Source organism: Phocoena sinus, chromosome 1 (assembly GCF_008692025.1).
Source record: "Phocoena sinus isolate mPhoSin1 chromosome 1, mPhoSin1.pri, whole genome shotgun sequence".
NCBI classification, from domain to species: Eukaryota; Metazoa; Chordata; class Mammalia; order Artiodactyla; family Phocoenidae; genus Phocoena; species Phocoena sinus.
The window spans coordinates 25,243,297-25,262,082 of NC_045763.1; the positions used below are offsets into that span (position 1 = coordinate 25,243,297).

The following is an 18,786-nucleotide window of genomic DNA, read 5'->3' on the forward strand; positions in this document are numbered from 1 at the left end:
ACCTGTTGAGTTCCCACCATTTGCCAGGCTCTGTTCTAGGGGCTGAGGATTAAGCTATGAGAATTTCACGCCCCAGCCCGGGGCTCTGCCCATCACAGGGCCCATACGAGGACATTCTATTGGATGTCTGTGCTATTTGGGGGCAAGGGTATCCAAGTCGTCTCTCAGGCAGTCAGAGACCAGCCAAAGCCAAGTCCAGCGCTGTGCCTCGGAAGACCTGCAGCAGGACCAGGTGTGTTTATTTTGGAGAGGGCTGGGTAAAATGGAGATCAGGATCTTCCAAAGACTGAAAAACAATTAACTCATTTCCAAAACCTCAGCTACCTGAGGCAGACAGAGGTGGGTGGAGAAGTTCCTGTTTTTGTTTCAGCTTTAGCCAAAGGGGGAAACTTGGATTCCAGCCCTTTTTAGAGCACAGAGTACTTTCCTGAGTTCATGGAAGCCCCATGGTTGACCCATTAGAGGTGAGGCATAGCTTGGTAATGGAAGGGCCATCCACTGGAGACTATGGCCACCCCTGGAGACACATCATTCCCTCTAGGCCTCCTGTCTCAGCACCAAGCTCCAGTATTGCTTACTGAGAAGGAATACCAATACCCACTTAATTATTATGGAATTAATTCTCTTTGATTCTGACTAGATCCAGTTCCAAAATTTAAATTCCAGTTGCATGCCTTGGATCAGAGGGTGATTTGTAGCTTTCCACAGAACCAACAGAAAAATGAGAACAGCAGACAATTGGCCACACTCCCCTAACATTATAGGATCATATGGAGGCTGCATTGATACGTTCTATTCCCATAAACTATTCAGGACAACGACAGAATGATCTAGTCTTACAGGGGGCTTAACGGACCACGTGTGAAGAGTCTAAATAGATTCTGTTGAGTTCTGGTGACAGGGAAAAAATATTATGACAGAAAAGAAGACAAATTCCAGAAGGCATCAAATTCAGGGATTTTTCTCTGCAGAATAAACACGCAGCAGCCTTTTCTCCATCTTACAGAGCAGAGGGTTTCTCAAATTAAGAATTCCTTGTTAGGCAAACCTGGCTCGACACAGCCTCACGTAAAACCCTTGCTTCCCACTGTCTCTCCCGCTCGCACTCCACATTCCAACCACATGCACTGTCTCTCATCACTCAGCGTGCTGTCCTCAGTCATCTCTGGACCTTGACATGTGCTGTTCCCTCTGCCTACATAGATCTCTGTCTAGACAAGTTTAGGTCTCTCAGCTCTGTGCTCCCCTGGCGCCTGGTACTGCCCCATCATCCCACGTTATTGTAACTGCTTGTTTAACTCTCTGCTCTCCGCCTAGACACTGTGGAGGCGGGGATCCTGTCTGTCTAGTTTGCCTCTGAATCCCCAGAGCCTGGTACAGTTTGAGCACAAAGTAGAAAGAGGAAATGGACTCATCAAGTTAGATACTGCCAATCTGAATGATCTGTGTGTTGCCTTCAAAGCCTGGAATAACTACACTAAGAAATGAAGACGGGAAAGTGAGAGAGCTGCCTGAAAGGAGGGGAAGGGGTGCACCCCTCCTTCCTTTCTCTAAAAGCTTACCCAGCTCCTGAACTTACCAGCAAAATCCATGGATTTTTTTTTTTTTTTTTTTGCTGACCATGGTAACAGAGACTATAAAATTCAGCTTTCCATCTGGTTCTTCATGGTCCAAGAGAATACAGCAATTTCAAACTCCAGGGAGACAAACACTCAAATCACGAAAGCTTAAACCTAGCCTGTCGCAGAGCCCCCTAAGAGTAGTATGAATTTGACTCAAGAAGAAAAGTGAAGAAAACATCATTTACTCTCTAAGGATTGGTTCCCTGGTGGTCCTCAGAGGGCTTGAGTTTGATGTTTCCTCATAGCGATTTTCCCCCTCTGGCCTTCAAAGCCAACCTGCTCAATTCAACAGCTAGCTGGTCCTTGCTTCCCTTTCTTTCTACTCACACCAACGTGCTTCTTATCACAAGGCCCATCATCGGTTAGTGCTTCACAGACTGGGTGGAAAGGAAGCTGGCCTTCCAATGGGAGCACTTTAACATCTGTCCTCATCCGCTGTCCAAAACTGGCTGCTACTTCAATGCAAAGAGGATGAGTTTGCTTTTTAATGTTTTATGTTAGACTCAGGGTTAACTGAGAATTGCTGGTGAGAGATAAAATAAGAATTGGCTCCTTTAGAAACATCATGTGAGGCACTTGGCACGCTCAGGAGTCTGCCTGATTTCATTTCCCTGGCCATTGGCACACCTCTGCCCCTGGCAGGAAAAAAAATAGGGCAAAGGTTCTGAAAAGCTCTCGGTATTGGGGGCTCAATGGGAGAAGGGAATTTTCAAAACTGTGCTGGAAATGCCAGCTCAGGAGAGATTTTACGGCCAGTTTGAAGGCTTCAGGCAGTTTGGATAAGCATCTGGACTCTGGGTACATTTCTCAGCCTGCTCTGTGATCCCTTTGAAGTTTATCCAACTTGAATAAACCTTCCAGAAAGCTGGGGCCAGTAAAAAACCTTTCTTTGGAAGTCCCTCTGGATGTGCCCTGTTGATTTCTCACAGAGCAACCAGCCCATCAGGACAAGAGATCTGAAAAGCAGAAAAGGAAGAAGCTTGAGATAGAATGCTTCTGTAATATTCAACTTGCTGTCTGTTTTCCTTTTTCTTCCTAGCCTTTTTACATATGGAGAAGGAGGCAGCAGATAGATCTGCAAAGTCCCAGTGGACTTTGAGGACAATGAATTCAGATCTGATCGTGGCTTGCCCATGACCCCTTTGCACTGATGCAATCTGTGTCTGAAGGCCTAGACTAAGAGGTACAGGAAAAGCACCACACGAGCTAGATTAACAAAGAATAACAAAAGATGTCATGCGTCGTCCAGGAGAGCTGGTGACAGGGCCATGCACTGATACAGGCAGGAGTTTCCATGTCATTTCCTGAAGAAGCAGCAGTCCCTCGTTGCCTGGGCCAGGGGCTGCGACCTATCGTTCCTCCTGTTTGCACAGGCTTTCTAATCATGGAATTACTGGAGCAGCAAGAAGAGAACCGTGTGTGCTTGGAGGTGCCGCCAGGCAGATGAGTGCACCTCAGCAGCAAGTGGCAGTTCCCAAGGTGCACCTGGATTGGCTTTGGGTCACACCCAAGAAGAGGTGGGTGGGGCACCCAACACTGGTTTCTTAAGGGAAGCAAATAGGGAGGGGCCTTTATGAGCTGCAAGCAGGGTCTTCAAACCCACCTTTGGCTCCCCCATGGGAAGAGGCGGAGCGATGCCCCGTCTCTGACTTGGAGAAGTGTGCCATGAAGGATAGGACACAAGGTCCAGAGGCCCAAAGGTTGACTCAGAAGTATCTGGAGACGAGAGCTGAGCTGGGGGCCCCCTATACAGCAGCATCCCACAGCTTGACTGGTTGACCACAGACGATGAAGGAAATGCCCTCTTTTGACCCTGGGACCAAGTGACAAGAGGAGGATGACAGGGAGATGCAGCTGCAGCCCCAGAGAGACCCCACTGGAAGTGAGATTGCAGATAGTTTTGTTTCTTTGTTTATTGATAAAAAAATATTAATAGCACTTAAAAACCCAAAACATTCACAACCCATCCAGAATCCTATAAGTTTTAGCCATTTGTTCCCAATGGAGTCCTTCATCTGATGGAAATGGTGATTTCAGCCAAAAGGCCCCTTCATGTTTTTCATGGGTGGGTACTCCTGCTCCATTGGCATGGCCCCAAAGCAGTCAGAGGGGTTACAGTGGCCGGCCTTGCCCGGTGGGCCCATGGAGCCTGGGGCGCCAGGGATGCCAGGAATGCCTTGCTGGCCCATCGGCCCAGTTGCACCCATCTTGCCATATCCTGGAGGACCTTGAGGACCTAGGGAGGAAGAAGTCAGAGAAGGAAAATCAGGAAACCCAGATCACAAGAAAAGAAAACATAATAGTCATGGTAAATAATACCTTACATTTGATAAATATTTCTCCGGTTGCACCATATTTTCATGAAGACCTGATCTGATCCTTACATTAGTTTAACGATAACAATAATACTACTGGCTAGTTTTATTCAGAGTTTCCACGTGCCAGGCACAAGACAAGTGCTTCTTCTGCATTATTCATTGAATCTTCACAACAATTCCATGAGAAAGAAACTATTATCTCATTCTGGAGACGAGGATACGGGCTCAAAGACGTCACCCACCTGGTAAGTGGTGAAGCTACATCTCAGAGCCAGGCTATCAAGATTTAGTCATTTCTCTCTTAGGCCCGTCAAGGTCACAGAGCCAGTAAGAGGATGAGCAGGAACTGGACTTGCGTTCCCTGGCCCCACCACATCGAGCTCTCTTCCACTGCATGGTGCTAGCCCAGGTTAGGACTTGCGGGCAGGCACTGGGTCTTCCACTGCATTCCCAACACCCGCTCCCCTCCCCACGCACACTCTCACACACGCCCTCGTAGAGTATCTTACACGCAGTGGCATTACTCTAAATGATGGTGTGGTTACTTCAGGTTCTACACAACTATGTGTTATAGAAGGAACATAAAGAAAGGCGATCTCAACTGCTCCAGATTCATGGTCTCAAAGGCTGGCTTTTCCTACCTGGGGGGCCGGGGAGACCAACTTCTCCTGCAATGCCAACACCAGTGTCTCCCTTTTCACCTTTGGTACCAGGCAATCCTGGAACAAAAGAAATAAAATAAGAGGCCCCATCCCTGAGTCGAACAATGACACACCCAGCAGGATTATTTGAAACACGTATACACGCAAATGCCACATTCACAACAGACCTCATGCAATGCTCGTGTTTGCCCCCAAGAGCTAGGTATGCACCTCAGTAATGGGACGGCAGACCTACCTCTCAACCCGGGCAAGCCCTGCCGACCTTCTCTGCCAATCTGACCAGGGAGCCCAGGTGATCCCGGGGCACCTGGCCGGCCCGGGGGACCGTCCTTCCCTGGGGGCCCTGGTCGTCCTGGAGCTGCTGCCATCTCCATGGGAAACTGCATCCTGGAGGTGTAGTAAGCCATCCTCTCTGTAAGAAAGGTCAGGGACAGGTCACAGGGTGCCCCCCAGGGACTCAGAACGACTGCAGATGCTACAGACAGGCCCCCAGCATGGAATCCAAGACAGCCTTTCTTCAGAGGGATGTCAGAGCAAGGAACGTGTGGGTGGATCTCTTAAGTGGTCTCCTGTGCCCTAGCCCCACCTCGCTCCTCGCTCTCCACCGTGAGCTTCCTGAAGCACAGATCTGATTACAGCATCTCTCTTCTCCAATGGCCTTCCTGAGTTCACCACTGGCTTCAGAATAAAGTCCAGACTCCTTGCTTGGCATTCAAGGTCTGCTTCCCAAGCAAGATGTCTAGCCCCTTCCGGAAAGGTCCATGTTTTCCCCAGTCCCTAGCCTGTCAATGTTGGACAAACAAATGAACAGGAAAAAAAGCTTAAAATGAAACCACAGCAGCCTTCTTAGAGCTGCTGCTTGCCCGTTTATTTAGAGCTCACTCTATGCAGACTCATTTGATATCAATTTTCTCGTCTGTCTCCTCTGCTCCAGCAGGGGCTTGGGGAGGGCAGGAGGGAATCATTCTGTCTCTGAACAGAGCAGGTGGCAGGAAAGGCTGAAGCCTAATTGAACATATGCCTGTAAGTGGGAGAGCAAGGTAAATAGGGGTGCGGGGGGAGGTGGATATTGAGCTCTAAGGAAAAGGAGTCCGGGGCGGGGTGGAGAAGCAGCTGGGAAGGGCGAGCAGCACCCACTGCCACCCAGCCAGCTGCCAATTACCGTCAAACATTTTAATGATCTCTTGTCTGATGAACCTCTTGATTTCATCATAATTCACCATGTCTCCCTGAGGAAAGAGAAGAAACCTGCCTCAATTATACTTCCAAGCCTGGGGCTCATCTCCCCTGGGGATGGACTTCATGGAAGTAAAGGATGGGGAGGGAGGCAAGGGTCCCAGGAGCCTCCCACAGATACTTAACCCACTGTCCTAACCCCCTAAAGTGGTACAAAACATTTTGAGAGTCAGTGCATTTTTCTGGGGAAAGGGTCCCCAATCCCCTCAACACGCCCACACAGTTAAGAACCACCCATAAGGGGGTCACGCTCTTTCCTGTAGAGTGTCAGCAAGAGCTTCTAAAATGGTCCACGCTCTACCCCGCATGCCTGCTCTGTGGGCCAGTGCCCATGGCTGCCAGCCTCCCCGCCTTACCATGGAGCCAGGCACCCCGGGCAGACCAGGGCTCCCCGCAGGTCCTGGAGATCCAGGGTGGCCTCTCTCTCCTGCAGGACCCGGCGGCCCAGAAGGTCCCATGGAGCCACTCTTGCCAGGCCCGCCAGGCATGCCAGCTCTTCCCTTCTCCCCTGCCTGGCCCTTCTGCCCTGAAGGTCCCGGGTCACCCTGCAAGGACAGGAAGTCACAGTCCAGCATTGCCGAGTGCTGTCAAGTCTACCTCACGATGTCTCAGCAATCTGCTCCTGTCTTCAGCCCCCTACCTGGCCCCCAGCGTCTCCCTCTGGACTGTGCACAGGATCTTGACAGGTTGCCCCATGTCGCTGCCCCCAAAGCAGTCCTTCTAAAGGACAGTTTTCATGTTGTTACTCCCTACTTAGAAATTCTGATGGCTCCCAGCTGCCCTCAGGATAAAGGTCTAATTCCTTGGCCAGGCATTCAAGGCCATTCATGATGCGGTCCTGACCACATCTTCTCCAGCCTCATTGCACCTCCAGCCACACCTCACTGGTTGTAATTCTGACTCGGCCATGTGTCTTAGTCCTCCGTGCCTGGACTGCCTTCCCCTCCTCTCTCCGCGGTGCACTCCTCCTACTCAGCTGAAATGTCCCTGTTCTCTGTGCAGCCTCCCTGACGCCCTAAGCTGAGCTGATTGCTCCCTCCCTCTGATCCCACGGTGCTACGTCTAATCTTCCTCAGTAAAACCTGCCACGCTCCAGTGTAAGTGTGACTGAACTAAGTGGGCACCTCTTGTTCAGGGACCTCTGTTTGCCCAAGGCTAGGACAGAGGGCCTGGCGGGTAAGCAAGGCCAAGCGGATGCTCGCAGAATGAATGAATGAATCAATCAATCAATCAGGAGTGAATGAACCTTGGAACAGCCCCTCGTGAGAAGTTGTCGGAGACGAGGTTGATCCAGGTTCTGCCCACATACTTCCCTGCCCACTGGCCTTCCTGTGTCTCCTCTCCACGGCTAAAGTCAGAGCTTAGAGTTGAGCTTAATCAACTCATGAGCTTCTCCTCTCAAACCCGGCCGGTGCCCACTCACCTTTGGACCAGGGGGTCCGTAGATTCCCTGTTTTCCAGGGGGTCCCTAGAAGAAAGCAAAAGTCAGGGGTCAAGTCTGGGCAGCGTCTCCAAGCTGTCTGGGAAAGACAGGTGCCGTGAAAGGACCTCCCACAGTGTTAGGTCCCCAGGCCGTGTCCCCTGGGCTCTGTGTGAGAAAGGATGTCAACCTCCCTGCCAACAAGAGCGGGGACACCTGGAAGGGAGACTCATGTTCCTGGGGTGTGGCCGTGTATGATCGTGTTGGTTGGGTCTCTTGTCACGGACCAAAAGAGGTGAGAAGTCAGAATGAAAGGGAGGGCCTGGCTAGAGCTGGTGCCCAAGAAATGTTTATTTGGAGTATTATTATGATTATTGGCTGTTTTTGACCAAGTATACGGTAAAAAAAAGAGTGAAAAGCAAGGCTCACTCTCATCCTTTTCCCCTAGTCCCCAGTCCCTCTCCCCAGAAGAACAAGGGCACTGGTTTCCTGTATATCTGTCCAGAGATAGTCTGTGCATACAGGGAGCATTTACTGAATGAATGAAGAGGGGTCAGGGCGAAGCTAAGAGCAAGAAGCAGCATCCCCAAGAGAAAAGGAGGAGCCCAGCACAACGGTACCTCTTTGCCAGCTTCACCATCTGCACCAGGTTCACCCTGGGGAGTAGAGAGCAATGGAGCTGTGGTGAGTGCCAAGCCAGCTGGGCATTTCATGCCTCACCTCGCCCACCAGGCATGGCCAGCCCCAGTTCCACCGAGGAGTCACGATCCTCCCCACCTCCCCCCGACGCTCCAGGCACAGGCTGTGGAAACTTAGACCCCACCCCAACCTCCAGCCTGCTCCCGGCCGCCCCACTGACTGAGCTCTATGGGGGAAGAGCAGACTGCACCTGCCCTGCTCTTTGCTTGAGATCCTGGCATCTCGCACATTCCCTGGCTCTGAGTATATGTTCAGTGTTTGCTGAATGAAGGTGTGAACTCTGAATCTCTGGCCTTGATGAGGTCGCAGAGATTGGCCAGGGCAGCCTAGTGTCCACTCCCTCCCCAAAACAGGAGAGGCTGCTTCCAGGGCCCTGCCCATTTCTAGTGGGATGCTGGGGAAAAGGAATCTGTGATTGCAAGGCAACTGACAGATTCATCCGGGGACCCTGGAGGCTCCTGAGCCTGTAGGCAGGAGGGATGGAAGGTTGGTGGGACCTGCCTGCCCAGGGTCTGCAGCAGGAATCAGATGAGTTGGAGGCAAGACTCGGCCCGTCCGATTACTCCTGCATGGGCTAGAGTCATCCACCCCATTCCAGGGCACCAGCCCCAGGGGCATTGCTACTGCTCCCCAGCAGGAAGTCTGCTTGGGTGGAAAACACCCTGACCTGGGGACTAGGAGACATGGGTCCCTGCCTCAGTCCCCGAGGAGATTCTTCATCCCTGAGACTGGCAGTCAGTTCCACCTGATGTGGCCACCTGTCTGGAATCTTTGAAAGAGAAAGTATCGCAGAGTGGCTCCGGACGCAAGTTCTGGAGTCAGGCGGCCTCTTGCACTCACTAGCTGTGTGACTCTGGACAACCTACTTAACCTTGCTGAGCCCTGGTTTCCTCATCTGTAAAATGGGGACAATCCGACCTACTAAACAGGGTTGTGGTACAGATTAAATGACAAAATGTCAAGCACATTTGTAGGTCACCATTTGTAGGTCACCATTCAGCACATTGTCAGTGACCAATATATCACAGCTCTTAGTATAAACTCTAGCTGAAACTAAGGAGTGGTTTCTGAGCTGTTGCAAGAGCTCCAGCGGTAGCGCAGCGTTTCTGGTGCCTGACATTTACAGGTTTTCTGTGGTTACCAACAGACTCCCCTGGGGAGGGGGCGGGGGTGGAACAGGGGCCAGTCTCCCCTGTCCGACACCTAGTGGGGGGATCTGTACAGCGGTGCACTGCTGGAAGCAGCGGTCTGCTGTGTGGTCGGCCCAGTGCTGGCTTGTACAGCTTGTCCTTCTTTCTAAATAGGACGTGATCCTCAGGCACAATCTCCAAGCTGCCATCGTCTGTGCTAAATGCCTCCCCTTCCCTGGAGACCCCAGAAGTGCAGGGCTGCATGCAACTGACAAAGCCCACTGGCCCTTTCCCCCGGGCTGTGCCGCGAGATGTAGGGTCTTACCGGGGGGCCAGGGTGTCCAGGGGGACCAGGCTGGCCCGGAAGACCTGAAAGGCCCCTTTCTCCAGTGGATCCTCGGTCTCCTTTTGGGCCCTAGGGGAAAAGACGGGGATGGTGAGAGGGAAAAGTGAACCCCACGCAGCCAGAGGCAGACATTGTGCGCCAGGGACCATGACCCCCACCCTAAGGCCGCACACGGGGAGGTGGCGCTGCCTGAACCTGGGGAAGGACCCTGGGATGGCCTCCAGGCTTCTCCAAAGGTCTTCACCACAGGCCAGTGAGGGAGATGTCTGGACGCAGGAGAGGCTGATGCCAGGGAAGGAGGGGGGCTGGGGACACGCTGCTCTCCAGCCCTCACCCCCCACCCCACCCGGCTCCCTCTGCGAGGAGCCTGCAGCAAAGCAGGGCCAAACTCCGGGGAGGGAGGGACAAGGGGAGCACGCCACTCACCACTGCAGAGATTCCAGCTGGGCCTGGCTGGCCTGGAGACCCCGGAGGCCCCTAAAGAGAGCCAGTCAGTAGGATGGAAAGAGGCTCCAGTAATAAGGCCCCGGAGGCAGCGAAGGGCCAACAGCAAGAACACGCCCTAACCTTGTTATGACTGCTCCATTCTCTTCCCCAAACCCTCCTTCCTTCTGCTCTTGCACTTGACCTATGCCAGAGCTGAGGCCTGGGGGGCCCTGAACACACAAGACCCTCATGCCTGCCGCAGGCCGAGTGGTACCTCTGGGGCCCGCACGGAGGGGATGATCTGGGAGTCAGAGCCAAGTGCAGAGGGAGTAAGGTACATGCTACGTGGGCCTGGGTGTCTTCTGAGTACCCCCACACACCCCCTGCCGCCTTCCTTCTGTTCTCTGGGAAGAGCAGAGACCAGAAGCTTTCCTCTGCGCAGCTGGTGGGTGAGGGGCAAGGGCTCAGCACCAACTCCAACGTCCTCACAGAGAAGCCCCAAGCTCCCTGGTCTCCTGCCGCTCACTTACTGCTGGAGGGCGATGAGCTTGAAACATGCAGGAGGGCTCCCGCCTGCCCTATCTCTCCACAGCCTGCCCCTGAGGCTCAGCTCAAATGTCACCGCCCTGGTGGTCAGAGCTACACTTTCTCTGAACCCCAGGGCACACAGGTCTCTCTCAGAGCACTTCCCTCCATGCTCCCAGATAGAAAATTCCAAAGGCACAGGCTCTGTTCTACTCATCTCAAGCCTCCTAAGGCAGGAATGTCCAGCACTGAGACTGGCACACAGCAGGGGGCTGGGCTGGATGGACAGAGGTGGGAAGAGGAATCCTGCACACCCCCCAACCCCCCAGGGGGTCTCCGATGCGGACACAATTCAGAGTGTGTGACTCCTTCTTTCATCTGTAACGTGGAGGGGACCGGACTAGACCTGGGGTCCCCAATCCAAGGTCTCTGGACACCTTGAGATCCATAAAAATAGTGATGAGGACCCGAGAATTCCTTTTCTGGGGGTTCTGCACTATTCTTAACGTTTCCAAAAGCCTTCTGGAAAGTGTACAGCCAGCCTCAACAGGGCTCTCTGGAACCCCACCAGCTCGGCATGGTCACACTGATCAAAGACGCCCACTGGCAGTCATCTGTGTTACAGATGAGTAAAGTAGACGGGAAAGCCATTATTGCTTAATAAACATCCTCTCCAAGTCACCCTTTCTCAGTAAATACACCACCCACTCACCCAGCTGCCCGAGCCGAACCGAACAGGAGTCGTCCTCGATTCCTCTCCTTCTACCGCCTCCTGCCCCCTCCCCATCCAGGTCATGAGCAAGTCCTCTATCTAGCTCCAGACACTTGCGGGATCTGTCCACTGCCACCAGCTCCGCCGCCATCATCCCTCCGTTGATATCTCTGATGTCATTTGCGCACCCAACCCCCTCCTGCCCATGCCCCCGAGGTCCTCCACCATCTGCATCAGGTCCTCTCCCAGCTCAGCTTTCCCATTCCCACTCACACCCTCCTCGGACTCCACTCCCGCCACGCTGACTCTGAAGCTCCCCAAGCCCTCCCTGCCTCAGGCCCTTTGCAGCAGATGCACCCCTGCCAGGATGCTCTTCCACCAGACTGCTCAACAGCTGGCTCCTTCTTGTCATTCGGGCCTCTGCTCAAAGGCCACTTCTCCCGTAAAGTCGCCTCCCAGGCCCTCTATGACAGCACATCACTGCCTGATCCTTCCGCGTTAATCTGTCTGTTGTGCCTGTGTGGAAGCTCTGGGATCAGGGGACCTTGTCTATCTCACCATAGCCCAGGGCTTGGAACAGTGCCTGGTGTGGAGCAGGTGCTCAATAATTACTTGTTGAATAACTGAATGATCTTTGTTTGATAAGCAAACTCGAATGTGCCCAGAAAATGGCGAAAAGCCGGGGAACCGCTGGATGGGTGAGCCCAGAGCCCCTTACTGCTCTACGTGGCTGGCACGGCTGCTGCGGTCAGTTCTTTCGGGTCATCACCAGCTTGCCCACCACCACCCAGCCCAACGCAGTCTGAACTCTCACAGAGACAGAGACGAAAACAGAGTAACTCACAACGTGGCCAGGGGGGCCGGGTCTTCCCTGGGGTCCCATGGCACCAGGCTCACCCTGCAGGAGGGAGAAAGAGGAAGAAACAACACAGAAACAGACTTACACACACAGGCTGTGAGGTAGGAGAACGCTGAGCACGGCAGGTGGAACACCAATGGCCAGAAGAGCTGCGTTGAGTGCTGGCCTCTAGGCCTAAGCCTTCTGGGGACAGGGGACCAGCCCTGCCCATGAGTATGGCTGGAGGGGGAAGGTAGAGCCCAGGCCTTTATGGGTTAATAACCCAATAGCCCATAGGGAGAGGAAACCGGTTATAAACTTAAGAGGAGGAAGGTCAAGATGTGCAGTGTTGGGCAAAACCTCCCCCAGAAGGCAAGGAGAGGAGGCTGCCACTTTGCCAGCGAAGGGGGAGGAAGTGGCTGCGTCCTGGACTCAGCAGAACCCAAGGGCTGTCTAAAGGCAGCATGCATAGACCCCGGGCCCTTACCTCTGCTCCGGGGCGGCCACTGCTGCCCGGGGGACCAGGCTTTCCACAGTCACCCTGGAGGAGAGAGGGGCAACTGAGTCTCACCAGACCGCCATTTGGCTCCCACAACCCCAAGCTGACCCCACATCAGAGGAGTCCTGCCACATGCCCCGGCTTTGGCCAGGGGCTCTCTGATGCCCTCGGGCTGGCAGATGGCAAAGCCCCAACCCAGTCTGCCAGGCACCGGTGGCCTCAGAAGGCCTGGATGCTAGGACGGCATCTTAGCCAAGGGTCAGGTGGCACTCCACTCCGGCCAGACTGCCGCATCTGCCCGGTGTCAGACCTTGAGAAAACCGGGTTGGCAGAAGTCACCAGGCCCTTACCTTCAGTCCTGGGAGGCCGGGATGGCCCGGTTTTCCCTTGAAGCCCTGGAAGAAAAAGCAGGAGCTGCCACATCCCTCACCTCAAGCAGAGGCCACTTCCCACTCCTCTTTCCTCAGGTAAAACAAGTCAAATCCATCCAAAGTCATAACATGTCCACAGGGGATGTGGATTTGAGCTGCCCCACCCATCAGGGCACCGGTCCAGCTTTGGAACCTCCCAGCTCCCAGCTCCTTCCTGCAGCTCAACTTACCGGGGGTCCCATGAGTCCGGGGGGGCCAGCAGGACCAGGGTCCCCCTAGGGAAAGAGACCAGAGGCACTGAGACAAGAGCTTTGTCCAGCTTGTACCCACTCATTCACCAGTCTCCCCCTTTCTCCAGCCCCTCCCCCAGCTCTCCCAGGATGGAGGGATTGTCATGTGGGGCACAGGGACGATTCCAAGCCGGGCTCAGCCTCTGACTGGCTGTGCACGCTGAGTGAATCCCCGTCCCTTTCTGAACCTCAGTTTTCCTTCTTTTGGGTACAGAAGGTGGTTGACCTTGATGCTCTGCCCTTTGCCATGGCCCCATCCTTTTCAGATGCCCCAGCAAAATCAGATCCAAGGAGCCAGGGCCACTCAAGTCCTTCCCTGTCTGCAGCCTATTCTTTCTGACACCCAGCCTAGTTTCTTCAGCTGATTGAGTTTCTGGGTATACATTTACTCCCGTCACTGCCTGCCTTTGGTGAGACCCAGCTCATCCAACCTGGTTAAGGCAACTGGGAGAACAGAGAAATCAGGGGGCTCTGGTGCCATCAGAGAAGTGGGCTGTGGTGAGAGGCAGACCAAGGGAAGGTGGGGCACCTCCTGAAAGAGGTGTGGGGCAGTGGAATTCAATTCCCTTCATCAGGGTTCCCTTGACTTTGGCTCTTGGAGAAGGAGGTAGAAGGAAGGGGGTGCCCTCCTGGGCCCACCATCTCACCCTCACGCCAGGCTTGCCGTCCTTCCCATCCAGACCATCCAGACCGGCAGGGCCCTGGAAATGGGAAAAAGGCATTCCTGCACGCCTGTGCTGGAGCCCTAGGAGGTGGGAGGCCTAACCCAGCCCCTCCACCCTCTTCACCCCCTCCACCCCTCACCCAACTCCTACCCCTAAACACACACACAGACACACACACACCTGTCAGGCTAAGCGGGCACACGCTCACCTGAATCCCGGGAGATCCTGGTGGTCCAGGGGGACCAGGCAGGCCTGATGGACCTCGAATCCCTTCACTGCCCTGGAAATGAGCCCCCCCAGCAAAGTCAGTGGGGCCTTGCCCCCCTCCCTCCCACTGACACACACCAGCAGGACAAGAGACCCCAGCCACAGGGGCTGGTGACTACTGGAAGTCAGGACAGCTGGCTTCGAACCCCAGTTCGGTTCTGGCCTAACTGGCTGTATCCCACACACCACTCCCCCGTGAAAGTTTGTCTTCATCTGCCAAGCATCCCCCTTTCTGCACTGCTCCACGAAGAAGAAACAGAGCCTTCTGTGTCCAGCACCTTCCTCAGGGTTGACCAAGGACTGGCCTGGTGGGTGCTCAGTAATGTGGGCTGAAGTGAGGGCACACATTCAATTCACATTGATCCCAGCAAGGTGCCAACCACTATGTGGCCTCTGATTCCCCCAGATGGCGAAAGGGTGGGCCCTGCCCTCGAGGAGCTCACAGTCCAGCAAGAGTCACAGGCCCAGGACCATCGAGGGCATTGCAACAGTCGATTTGCCTTGTGTGAGTAAGGGGCCCTGGGAGTTGGGGAGAGAGAACAGCTCACTCTGGTCGGGGGCAGGGAAACTGTCACAGAAGAGTTAGCAGGTGCTGGGCTCTGAAGGACGGCTGGGATTTGGGTAGGTTTAGGAGAAAAGGGCATGCCACAGAGGACTTCAGAGAAGGATAAAGATTTGGCGGTGTTCACATGCCTGGTCTAGCTGGGGTGTCTGGGGAGCCCGTGTGATGGGGGTGGGGGGCGGAGAGGAGACTGGAGGAGGGCCCTGAAACCCTGTACTAGATTTTATCAAACCAACCGTTAGTTTTCAAACTGTACTTCTCAGGGCCTGAGGGTTCCTGGAGGAGCCTAGAGAGGCTGGGGGCACAAAGTGGAGGCCAAGGGGGTGGGACTCCAGGACCCCTACCCTTGCCTTAGCCAGAGCAGCTCCACTTGCATCTGTTTTATAGACTGAGCATTCATATGAGATTTTGTGTGACAAAAAGCCTTGGGGACTACAAAATGAAGTCTGAAAACACCACTACGGGCACTGGGGAGCCACTGATGGTTCAAAGCAGGGGAATGATGAGAGCGAACGTGTGAATTCAAATGTTTATCAGAGAAGAGAGGGGGAAGCAGGCAGCTAAGTGGGGAGGCGGCAGCATTTCCCCAGTGGGGAGAGGGTGGCTGACCTGGAGCGGTGGCTGTGGGGATCACCAAGGGGAAGGGATCCAGCTAGAGACCCCACAGGGGGGTGGGGGGGGGGGAAGGGCTCTGGGTGGCACTGCCATGCCACCAGCTACCAGGAGGGGTCAGCACAGCCCCAGGAAATGGCAGCCCCACAGGGAGTCGGGACAGAGAACCGCTGGCCAGAGGCTTGGGAGTCTCTGCAAAGACCGGCCTAAGGAGAGCAAGCTGCACTGGGCAGAGGCCGCACGGAAGACTCTGGCAGGGGCCGCCACTCGGGTGCCCCACAGAGAAGTGAAGGGAGGTGGCACCCGCCACTGCCTCAACCATACCTGATAGGTGCTGGCTCTGGGGTGGGGGGACGCAGCCAGGGGCTTGAGGGTTCTCCTGAGCTGGGAGGGAAGTCTCAGCCCCGTCACTGTCTGGCTGTGCATCCCTGGGATGCCCCCAGCCTCTCTAGGCTTCATTTCCTCACCCGAACAGTGAGAACCTAGACCAAGGTGGTCCTTCTAGAAGTCCTTTCCAGTTTTCAGAGGAAAGAGGCTCCCCAAGAAGCTGCAGATCTCCTGCCCCTCCCTGTGGGCTATGATCCCCCTACCCCAAGCTTAGAAGTCAATTTGGGGCCTCATTACATTGCCCACCTGTCACATCTGGAGAGCCCAGAGGATGGGCTGAGACAAGGATGTCAGCCTCCAGAGCAAGGCAGAGCTAGTCCCAAAGTTTATCTATAGCCAAACCCAGGGGCGGCCAGTGCGGGGGCTCCCCAACTGCTGCTCCTTCCCACCCTTGTCACCAGGTCACAGGCCACGCCTGCCCTCTCTGGCCCTTGGGGACACCCTGAGCATGGCCTCCCAGGAGGCCCATTCTTCTTTCCTGCTGTTGTCAGACCCAGAAGGCAAATGCCCAGACCTCCTCCTGCTGAAGGGCCCAGGGTGCCCAGTCTTGGATGTGCTTCCCTCCTTCCCTCAACTCCTCGCCCTCCCCTGGAGGAGCTGCAGCTGGCCGGGGCTGGCCTGTCGCATCTAGTGGCCCACCTCTCACTACACCCCTCTGCCTCCTCCCCACCCACACTCTCCCATTGGGTGGGCATCCTGGGCCCAGCTGTCAGCCCTAGGGGCCCACTGGTCTGCCCCGGCCCTGTTGCCCTACAGCAGTTGCTGGGCTCATCCTGGAGATCTCTTTGCCCCCCCTTGATGTAACTGAATTAGTCCTTGAACTTCTGATGGCTCAGAGCTGTGACTGTGGCCAACTTGGGGTCCTGCTCACCTTCTCCGCTTGGGGGCCAGGTGGGCCAGGTGCTCCAGCTTTGCCTGGGAATCCAGGGGGACCCTAAATCAACAAAGAAGCAGGCAGGAATGAAAGCGGGGCTGGAAAGCAGCTCCCCTTCCTTCTTCCTCCTGGGTGTGCTTCACCACAGTTAATGTGATGCGTTTTGACTTCCCAGAAACACCACCCAGGAGCATTACGTCTGGCTGGGCGGCTGGGCGGCTGGGCGGCTGGGCTGGGGCCCACCCAGGAGGCCCTGCTCTCCAGGTCCTGGCTCCTGGAATCAGGCCTACCCCCCCAGGCCATTCCTCCGTTCTTCCCGTGCCTCTTCGCTCCCCTCCCTAGGCCCACCCTCACCCAGCCTGGCCTGGCCAGGCCTGCCCCTCGAAGATGGGATCACGTCGGACAGAGCTGGCTTTGTGTGTGCACTCACCAGTGGGCCTGGAAAGCCCGGCTGGCCTTGAAATCCCTAGGGGAAGAAAGCAAGGGACAGTTTGCTGTGCTACCCTCTCTCTCCTGCCTGGCTACCCAGGTGGAAAGAATGACAGCGTGAGGCTGCCTCAAGTCATGGGCCTTGTCCTCCGCTCTGCCCCAAAGGGCCAGCAGGTGAGGCTCTGGGATGAGGTGAGAGGTTACAGCTCGAGGATGGTGGGGGCGTGGGAGGCTAGAGCTGGTCACTGTGCCCCCTCCCCCCCTGTACATGAGGGTGACCATGGGGGGAGGACAGCTAGATAGGGTCCTGCCACCACTCACCTGGTCACCTTTCTCACCCAAGTTCCCTTGGGGTCCTCGCTCTCCTCGGGGACCCTGTCACCACAGAGAACAATGCATCTAGAACCCAACCTTCCTGTCCCCAGACCCCAGGGCAGGATCAGGGATCCCCATGTCCACATCTCCCTGTCCCCTTCCCCACTCACTGCTGGGCCTGGGGGACCTGGGAGGCCTTCAGATCCTGGTGGGCCCTGGTGATACAAAGGAGCAGAATCGGTCACTCTGACTGGGGGAGGTGGGAGATCAGGGGATGGGGCAGGGGACGGGGCACAGAGCAGAGGCAGGGATGTGGTGGGACGCCCCTCTAAGCTGCAGGATTCCTCCCCCTGCTCTGTTCAGGCTTCCCTTCCCTTGCCTGAGCTACTGAACCAGCCTCTTAACTAGTTCTGCCATCTCTTGGTTTCCTCTAATCCAGCCAGCAAGAGGCTGCCATCTCCTCTGCTTCAACACAGCTCTGATTAGAATACTCTCTTGCTCCAACACCCGCCATGGGGCCCCTCTGCCAACTGAATGCTGGGTTTTGAGGCATCCTGCGACCTGATACCAACCACCCTTCCCTGCTTCACTTCCCTCCCCTCTCCTTATCTTCTGCCTGGCTTGGTCAGACTGCCGTTCCCTGAACACTATACAGTCATACCACTGGGCCTTTGCACAGCTGTCCCCTCTGCCTAGAATGCCCACCATCCCCCACCATTTCTAGGTCTCTTGAAACCTTACCAAGTCATTCGATGGCTCGAAGCTGTCCCTGAGGTACCCTCACGCATGGCTTCTCCCTCTGGGATTCCCCAGCACAGACAACCATGTGCTGGCCGTCTGTGCTCCCACACACTCCCGCAGCTCCATTCAGGGCTCAGCTCAAACGCCACCCGCTCAGAGAGGCCTCCCTGACCTTCTGTCTAATGCTTCCCGTTCATGGCTCCAGCTCCTTACCCGGCTTGATTTTCTCCACCGGTCCTATCTCTCGTAATTTATATGTAGCTGTTTACTCATCTGTTATCTACCTGGCCCACTGGAACGTGAGCTCCCTGAGGACCAGAGGCTCAACTGCCTGTTTTATCGGCCAAGGCATCCTCAGAACAGAGCCTGGCACCCAGAAGGCCCACGAGAGAGATTCGTTATTGAATCCATGCACAATGGGGTTTGCTGCATCCCACCGGGGCCTCACCAGCATGTGCGAGGGGGAAGGTAAGACAAAGACTTGGGAGGCTTTTCACAGACTTGGGTTCAAGTCCAGGCTCGGCCCTAGTTCACTAACTAGCTGCAGGACCCTGGGTGAGCCACGTCACTTCGTGAGCCTCCGTGTCCCCATCTGATGACTGCCCCAGCTCCAGTGCTCAGTGTGGGGCTGGGGACAGGCCGGGCGGCAGAGTGGGGTCCAGAGTCCGGGGCCTGGCTCTCCGGCCTGCGGGCGTTAGGGGTGGGGTGGGAGGAGGTCCCCTGCCCGCTGACTCTGGCCCCCTCCCCCCAGGCAGCCCCCCCCACCCCCCACCCCCGCCAGTCTCCACGAAATCTGCCGGGATTCTCCTCCTCGCAGCTTCCGCCCCCGCAGCAACCAGC

At 55.3% G+C, this 18,786-nt stretch overlaps 1 protein-coding gene across 9 annotated transcripts in view; it reads right to left on the minus strand.

Annotated features, from left to right (window-relative positions):
* Positions 1 to 3,520: 3,520 nt before the first annotated feature.
* COL16A1 (collagen type XVI alpha 1 chain) overlaps positions 3,521 to 18,786 on the minus strand; it is a 51,195-nt gene continuing 35,929 nt past the window's right edge. For all 9 annotated transcript variants that reach the window (XM_032647727.1, XM_032647746.1, XM_032647698.1 and 6 more), the window contains 19 exons: positions 17,376 to 17,420; positions 17,212 to 17,265; positions 16,892 to 16,927; positions 16,459 to 16,521; positions 13,968 to 14,039; positions 13,742 to 13,795; positions 13,035 to 13,079; positions 12,784 to 12,828; positions 12,422 to 12,475; positions 11,941 to 11,994; positions 9,860 to 9,910; positions 9,413 to 9,502; positions 7,879 to 7,914; positions 7,262 to 7,306; positions 6,195 to 6,383; positions 5,765 to 5,831; positions 4,838 to 5,014; positions 4,582 to 4,659; positions 3,521 to 3,858 (listed from right to left, as the gene is read on the minus strand). In XM_032647727.1, coding sequence (XP_032503618.1) covers positions 3,656 to 3,858; positions 4,582 to 4,659; positions 4,838 to 5,014; positions 5,765 to 5,831; positions 6,195 to 6,383; positions 7,262 to 7,306; positions 7,879 to 7,914; positions 9,413 to 9,502; positions 9,860 to 9,910; positions 11,941 to 11,994; positions 12,422 to 12,475; positions 12,784 to 12,828; positions 13,035 to 13,079; positions 13,742 to 13,795; positions 13,968 to 14,039; positions 16,459 to 16,521; positions 16,892 to 16,927; positions 17,212 to 17,265; positions 17,376 to 17,420 — 1,458 coding nt within the window. In that variant the 3' untranslated portion in view covers positions 3,521 to 3,655. The remainder of the gene's footprint in view (positions 3,859 to 4,581; positions 4,660 to 4,837; positions 5,015 to 5,764; positions 5,832 to 6,194; positions 6,384 to 7,261; positions 7,307 to 7,878; positions 7,915 to 9,412; positions 9,503 to 9,859; positions 9,911 to 11,940; positions 11,995 to 12,421; positions 12,476 to 12,783; positions 12,829 to 13,034; positions 13,080 to 13,741; positions 13,796 to 13,967; positions 14,040 to 16,458; positions 16,522 to 16,891; positions 16,928 to 17,211; positions 17,266 to 17,375; positions 17,421 to 18,786) is intronic.